We start from the raw sequence: 8,107 nt of genomic DNA, 5'->3' as shown, positions 1-8,107 counted from the left end.
ATTTAGTTGTAAAATGGTCGAATTTCCTTTTTTTATATAAATTTGTGTTATTACACATTCTTCTTAATTCCTTACTTTTTTTAAATGTAAAAAATGTGCCGTTTTAATTTTAAAGAGTTTTAAACATAACCTTTGAGGACAGTGTTTGAGTTTGGTAACGTTTGGCTGCTCCCGTTTGCCGTAGAGAGGTGGAGTTTTCACGTGCCTGCAGATTGCGATCTTGTAGTTCCTGGAGCAAACAAAACAAATGACAGCTGACCACCACACTGGGGTTTCTGCCGCGTGACAGTGTAGTTTATGAGTTTTAGTGATATTTTAATGATTAAAGAAATAGGCAGGAAGACCCAGAGACGTGTGGGTAGACATAAATGAATATATGTTTATCATTACGAGCGAAGATCTGGGGATTAGCCTAGCTTAGTTAGGTATCAACAGACACTGGTTTCGTTTTCTTAAAAACAGTGGATACGATGTTAGGCATTCAGATGTCTCACTAAATATTATCCAACGGGGGATACATATGTCGCTTTTATATATGTAAAAACTTGTTTTTAACTCGGCTGCACATCCGGAACTTGACTGACTGTTCCAGCTGCTGCTTATTGTTTATCTTGAGAGCAGACTATGACTTGTTGTTATGCGATCATTGTCTCCACGCTTCTAAGAGGACTCGGTGCTGCTTCGATCTGAGCTGATGGGATCAGGCCGCAAAAAATGGAGGCTGTGAGACCGAAGAAGACCAAAACAAAAACCAGCGGAAAATCTCAGGTGATTACCCCAAACAGCACTGTCTTCTCTGAAACGTTTTATTCTGATCCAGTAGATAAAAAGGACCCTTTGCAACCTTCATCTGAGGAACGAAGTAAAGAGAATAAACTGAATGATCGTTGTATTTTACAAAGATAGTCAAATAAATGAACAGATATTACTAGTAATACCTCTTACTATATGCTGTCATTATTTAAAAACATTAATATTTGTTTATCCAAAATAAATGGCATCTAACAATAATTATTTTTTCACGATAATTGAATTATAACTAAAGTGTGCTAAGATATATTTACATCATGGTTATGTTCCTTAATTAGCAAGTTAAATCCATTGATCACAATATCTTTGTAGATTTTAATAATATTTTCATTAAACATCTTGGTAGGATTGATAGATTTTGATTTGAATGGTTGAACTTTTAAGTACATTTCACAACTTGTCAGTATAGTTAACATCAGGGCTTGCAGAAGCATCAAGTTTGCCTGTTTGTCCATCCCAGAGCCCGTCTAGATGTATGTTGGTGGAACAGTGGCGGTTCTAGATAATATTTACTAGCCAGGTGGGGGCCACCATGTCTTCATGTGGGCACAAAAAAGCATGAACCAGTAACAAAGGGCCAATAGTTTATCATTTAAAATATATTATTAGAGTCAGAGAATAAAAGAGCCACTTATGGCTCTGCTATGAATGAAAGTAAATTTCTACATCATTTAGTTTAATTAAAATTATATGTTCTTCCAATTGATTTGATATATATATATATATATATATATATATATTTTTTTTTAGTTTAGTTTTTTTTTTAGCTTTTACAGCACTAGCGTCTCGTTTTTATGGACAGTAGGCTGACAGGAAAGGGGGTATGAGAGAGGGGGAGAGACATGCAGGAAAGGACCACAGGCCGGATTCAAACCCGGGTCGCCTGCGTCCAGGGCTAAATTTTACTTACCGTACCCCAAATTAGAATTTCCCTTTCTTGCATTTCTGCAGATTTCCTGTTATGACAGGCTGTAGCCGAGGAAGATCCATGATTGTTTCATGTCTTTTTTTAAACACCAGGTTTATTAGTTAAAACACAGTAAATATTTGATATTCTTTGGTCTGTGGATATATGTATGACATAGTTTTTATTATTAAAGAAAATGTTTATGTTTTCAGTTGGGAAAAAAGCAGAAGCAAGCAGAGGAGGAGAAGAAGTCTCCATGTCTACCAGCCGTCTGCGATGATGCTTACACCTCTGGCTTCACGGAGATCCCCCTCAGTCTGCCCCCTTGTCCACCTGAGGAGGCAGAAGAGGATCAAGAGAATCTTGTCCAAACCACCGAAACATCAACACAGCCATCAGAAAAGCCCACAGAGAAACAAGAGACTTCCTCAGCACAGACTAAAAATACATCAGAACTGATTGAGACTCTACAGTCAGGTTTGAAGCTGTCAGAGACGCCATTAGAGACAGTGCAACAGACTGAGTCAAACAGGGTGGAAAAAGATGATGGTGTGGAAGCTCAGGGTGCTGCGCTGGAAGCTGCATCACAAACTGCTACATCAGGAAAAGATGAGCAAATGTGGAAACAGCCTTTTTTAACAGCTCAGTTTGGCAACCCAAGTGCTCCTGCGCTGTACCCATCTCTTCCGGTCCTGGAGGAGGATTCTATGATGCAGATCTACGACAAAGCAGTGAAAAACTGTGCCAGGGAACCAGCAGTGTTGGCACTACCGGAACAAGAATCCTCTCCTCTGTGTTTGCATCCTTTGAAATCTGTAACTGAGCTTTCAAGGAGCAAACTGTACCCAGAATTGCCAAAGACAGCCCCAGAAATGCAGGTAATCTCAACGAATTGACCGTATTAACACAGAGTTAGTCTGTCTGTGGTCATACGATTAAGTTAAAGTTGTAACACTTAACTTTCAACCAGATAAAATCGTAATTGGAACATCTATAACAGGGACACCAATACTCCTCAGCTACTATCCTACAACCTTTGGATGTATCTCTTCTCATCACACCTGAATCAACTGATTGCTCATAACCAGGAGCAGAAGAAGTGAATACTGATCAGCCATTTTGTCCAGGTGTGTTTGAGAAGGGATGCATCCAGATGTTGCAAGATAGTTGCTTTCAGGGACTGGACTTGGACATCTCTGATCTATATACTTCATGTTTTAGACTGATTCCAGCAGCAGCATCACATACTCTTACTGGTATCCCTGGAAAATTAAGTCTTTTGCTGCAGCAGTTTAATTGAAAGAAATGGAAATAAGAATGAATAAAAAGAAATAGAAATATCCAATATTTGGTACATTAAGAATTGCTTCTTTAAACAAAATGACTGATAAGATTATTATTAATACCACTGTCCTAAATATTAATAAGTAATCCAGGATTTGGCACCGATGCCTCATTCTGTTAGAAAGAGACAAGAGAACAAAGCAGATTAGATGTTGATCTTTCCAGTTTGGAAATCTACATTCAAAGGAATAATTTCAGTCAAATTTGTTTTTCCACTCCACACAATTAGGAGGAGGTAAAAGAAAATGTAAATAAATTACTACTCAAAGCTAACAGGAACAGCAAAGATTGGTAGCTTGAAGTCACAAAATCCCCTTAGTAAGCTTTTATTTTAAATGGTTGCTAAAGGTGTTATCTGGATATGTTATCATTTGACCCTCAACAGTACAAGCATATATTGAAAACATAAATTTATGTTAATTTTATAAGTTACTGAGGTAGGATATTTGCTTTTTAGTACTCTATTAAAATGACTTCAGTCTGTGACAACTACTTTGTCTACTCATTCGTATTTTCTGTGTGGCTCTCTTGTGTCGTCTCTACTGCAGGCATTCACCCTGGAGCAGCTGAGTGTATGGGAGCCAGGTGAAGGGCTGCGAATGTGGCTGGAAGGCGTAGAGGTTTGTGCCGCCCGGTTCTGTGCACTGGCCCGTCAGGAGAACCATGAACTGACAGAACTGCTCCAGAACTACTGGCGCTGCCGCAGACAGCTGAACCAGTCGCACACGCAGCTGCACACTCAGTCATCTGACTGCAAGAGCACACAGAATCGCCTCTGGAGCTTCAGAGATGAACAGCTCACACTTCAGGTCTGTTATTATTTTGTTCTGCTTTTGGATGAATAAAATGAGCTACTGTTTGAATGTCTTCTGCTTTTCTTCCTCCAGGGTGTATGTGCAGACCAGGTTAAGGTTTGTGGATACCATCGCTTCCAGCAGGCAGAGTTTAATCAGAGTGCTCTGTCTGAGCTGCGAGTGCTGTTGGAGGCATGCAGTGAGCTCCTCCACCAGAAGGTGGTGCTGCATGCCTACACAGCTCTGCTGTCACGTCTGCAGATTGAATCCTATTTGTATCGCCTACTAAAAGGTGAGACTTTTAATATCTTTCTTGCCTCAGAGAAACTTTAACATAATTCCAAACATAACTCCAGTAATGTAAACTAGATTCTATTTATTTTATTTTATTTTTCCAGTTTTAGATTGCTCTGGAAACCAAACCCAGCCCTGTTCTCTCCAGCCTCTGAAAGAGGCAATCAGTGTCCTGTTCAGCTTCACACGTCGAGTCCTGGATGACACACAGTTCCAGACAGACATCCATCAGTGGCTGGAGAGGCTGGTAAATACATTTCAGTGCCACATTCACAAGCTAAATTATTTTGTTTTTCAACATCGTTAATGTTGTTTTCTTTTCAACCGTCTGCCAGGTTGTTGTTCTGCTGCGTATCGGAGGGTCAGGGGAGCAACTTTATCTGCTCTGCCATCTTCTCTGTTGTCCTGCTGGGGTTGGGAAGTGGGCAGCATCGTTCCTTCAAGTAAGTTAAGAGACATATTTCTTCTTCATTCATTTTTTTCTTTTTTTTGCACACTGTTTCCTTCACTGTTTTATTTTTTTATTTGCTTCAGATTAAGGTTTTGGGAGACAGCTCTGGAGTGCAACATTTTATGCAAGCGTTATCTATTTTGATGTCACCTGCCAGGTGAGTATAAGGACTTTTTAGCAGTTCTTATGCAGCTAGATAAACAGTTCCATTCACATTTAGGAGGATCACTGGTAAAGATGTGCAGAAACCCTTATTGTTGTTGGTAAATCTAACATAAAAACAACTCCAGATAATATCAACCTGGGATTGAAGTAAATGGTCTCCTGGTTGAGAAATAAGTGCTCTTAACGCACTGAATATCATCCCAGCATATCATATTTTTAACAATCCCCATTATCAATTGTTGTTCTGCTGCTTATCGGAGGGTCAGGGGAGCAACTTTATCTTGTGTAAGATCTAACACGCTTTGAGTAAAACATAGAAAGAGATCTTTAATCTTTAATCTCTGCACAATCTTTGTAATTCCTCCAAAGTCTTGGTTTCCCTCAGATGTTCTCTTCTCTCCAGCTCAACTAACTGTTTTTCTGCAGGATTTACTGGCCATTAAAGAAGGATGGTTTTATTTTATGTTTAGCTGTACATATGGTTTGGATACTTATTACACTGAAACTGCGCTGGCAACTCCTCATCAATTTTCTGTTACCCACTGCTTAGAGCTTTTTTAATGTAAAATGTCCTGGAATGGTTTAATCCAGGACACCATGCATTTTAATAACGCTTCAAGGGTTTTGATTAATCAAACTTATTTACAGGGTACTTTTCACACAGAAACCATTTTCACAGAGATCAGAAACAGACTAGACACAGAGTAGGTAAATAAGATGATTTACCTATGGAATGAGTATTTTTCTCTTAAAATAAAACAATTAGATAATATACGCTTCAATGAGACAAAATTGTTTTTTTTTTCTTATTCTTTTCTCTTTTTTTATTTTAAATTCTTGTTCTATTGCCAAAGTGTGTCATTTACCTCCTCATTTCAAAAAGAACATGCACTTATTTTAAGAAAAGATGATTATTTTCGATTTCAATTTTTTGCAGTGAACATTCATAAAAGATCTGGTTACAATGCAAATTAATATGAATGTGTATATATATAAACATTAGCATTGAGAGGTAAGCTTAAACATTAAAAATAAACAGAAATAAATACTTTGAATTAAATATTTATACTGTACATTTTGGGATATTTTCCTGTTAACATTTTCACGACAGATCAGTTTTAGTTTTTTGTTGAAGAAATGCTTTTAGCCCTGTCTGACCAAAGCACAAAATCCTATTATCTCTATTGGCTCACTGCCCAACCTGCATCCTAATGGCTAAATCTAAACAGACCTCTGTGTCACATCGTATTTGTATCACAAGGAAACCAAACATTGTGGATCATTGTGTTTCTAGATAAAACCTGTAAGCGTAGACCTTAATATATGTTTGACCCCTCTCAATGTGTATATATATAATTTTTTTTTTTTTTTTCCCCAAAGACACCGTGCTGAGTTTCTGAGTCATATGAAACCTTGTGAGAGCCAGAGTTCAGCAGCATCAGGTCCTGAGTCTGGCAACTGGACCCTTGTTGATGAAGGAGGAGAGGAGGTAGCTATTTTTCTTCTGCTAATGCATAAAAAGATTTTAGTCAACAACCAGTTTGTGCTTTAAAAACACATCTAAAAATGATACACAAGGGACTTTATCAAGATATAATGAGAACAATATTCTTTACACCTTCATTTGATTTGGATTCTTTTTTAACTTGTGGTATAGTCTTTTGTTTAAAGAAAGGTTATCTCAGAGGGGCCTAGAGGTTTTTTTTTATCAGGATGTTTTAGTTTGATGTTTTTTTAATTTTGTTTTGATAAACTGAGAATGATTTAAACTAAAAAGGAAAAAAAAAACAGTGACTTGACTTTTTAAATATCAATCATCTTGCTGAAAACCATGATTGATACTGGTACTAAAGGGCTGCCTTTGAGCAAGATTTTTACAGTTGATTTCATCCGTTGGTTTATATTGCGTTTCATTTTTAATGCCAACATCTGTTTGTGTTTTAAAGAAAAGTGAGGGCCTAGCACTTTTTTTTACTTTTCATGTAAAAAAAAAATAAAAAAATTAGTGAAATCTTTGACTGATTTTTTTGTTTTTGTTTTTTTTTTTGTTTTTTGCCTTGGTTGTATTTAGGATGAAGATCCAGAGAGCAGTTGGCTGCTGCTCTGTGAGGAAGATCTAATCTCCCTGCTGAACCAGTTCCCCTTCCAGCAACTCTATTCACACATGCTAGGCATGAGCAAACAGGGTATGCATTTTAACAGTCCTCCCCTTTCTTGTGACGGTATAGAAACAAACAAGATACTTTAGTAAATTATCACAATCATGTATCATAAACAAAATATGTTAATTTGAATTCAACCAATGAATTGAAACTTTCTTCTTTCTAAGATTAATTGATTTTATAGCATTTAGATTAAGTGATTTAAAAGACAAGATAAAAAGATGCACAAATTAGGGTTTATTGTGCATTCTCACTTTTTTATCTATAAGATGTTTGTGCATAGTCCAATGATCATGGTTCTTGCAGCTGCCTGATATTAGACTTTTTTATTCATTTCAAACCATTTTATTATTTTGGGGGATTATTATAATTTTTTAATCGCTAACTTACCCCTTAAACCAAACCACCCATCTATAGGACAGGGTTTCTTAAGATTCTTTACGAAGTGTTAAACCCAGTAAACGGAAATAAGCAGACGTTAGAGCGATAAGGTAGAAATGTTTTTAGATTATAACCAAACCTCAAGAGAACAGAACAGGAAAATTATCCAAACATAAACTTCTGTAATGACTTCAGAAAAGCCACAACAGTAGGCTTGTTGATACTAGAGAAATATGGATGAAAGTTTTTCATTTACGGTATGAAACTGTTATTGGAACTTCATTCTACTGATATTAGAAAGATTGTATGAGAACAACGGATCCTCTTATTATCAACTAAAGTCAACATTAAGTAGAAGTGGAGTGTTTCTAGTGCTGCCTGTAAATTTAAACGTTGTATTTCTTAGTTTTTTAGTTTTTGTTGTTTTTCAGCCGCATCAGTAAAATCCAAAAATTAATACATCTTAGAAGAATCAATTTCACCTTTTTCCCAGAACTGTTGCCTCTGATTACATGAGCTAACACACTGCTCTGCCTCCAGGTGTCTATGAGCCTCAGGCCTGCTCCAGTCAGAAGATGATGCGTGTTTTTGCTTTTGCCTCCTCGCTCACTGAGATTCTCGCCCTTGGCCTCCAAACCTACAACAGAGCACGTTACAGGCAACTAGTCAAGCGAATAGGACACATCATAAGGTCAGTTTATGAGGCATATAAACAAATATTACAGATTCATTCTCCCTTTGTTAGATCAGGATGACAGAAATGACCAAAACTAAAATGTTCTACTTCCCTTCCGCCCTT

The 8,107-nt window shown here is 37.2% G+C and overlaps 1 protein-coding gene across 1 annotated transcript in view; it reads left to right on the top strand.

Moving 5' to 3' along the window:
* Positions 1-200: 200 nt before the first annotated feature.
* epg5 (ectopic P-granules autophagy protein 5 homolog (C. elegans)) overlaps positions 201-8,107 on the top strand; it is a 29,330-nt gene continuing 21,423 nt past the window's right edge. Inside the window, exons 1-10 of the mRNA XM_038290015.1 lie at positions 201-768; positions 1,930-2,595; positions 3,610-3,870; positions 3,949-4,147; positions 4,254-4,396; positions 4,485-4,592; positions 4,684-4,757; positions 6,146-6,254; positions 6,837-6,951; positions 7,849-7,999. Of these exons, the coding sequence (XP_038145943.1) occupies positions 715-768; positions 1,930-2,595; positions 3,610-3,870; positions 3,949-4,147; positions 4,254-4,396; positions 4,485-4,592; positions 4,684-4,757; positions 6,146-6,254; positions 6,837-6,951; positions 7,849-7,999 (1,880 nt within the window). The 5' untranslated portion in view covers positions 201-714. The remainder of the gene's footprint in view (positions 769-1,929; positions 2,596-3,609; positions 3,871-3,948; positions 4,148-4,253; positions 4,397-4,484; positions 4,593-4,683; positions 4,758-6,145; positions 6,255-6,836; positions 6,952-7,848; positions 8,000-8,107) is intronic.

Source organism: Cyprinodon tularosa, unplaced genomic scaffold (genome assembly GCF_016077235.1).
Source record: "Cyprinodon tularosa strain WSP-4 unplaced genomic scaffold, ASM1607723v1 ctg275, whole genome shotgun sequence".
Classification (NCBI taxonomy): domain Eukaryota; kingdom Metazoa; phylum Chordata; class Actinopteri; order Cyprinodontiformes; family Cyprinodontidae; genus Cyprinodon; species Cyprinodon tularosa.
Note: the sequence above shows the minus strand (reverse complement) of the source record. Positions and strands in the feature narration are given on the sequence as shown.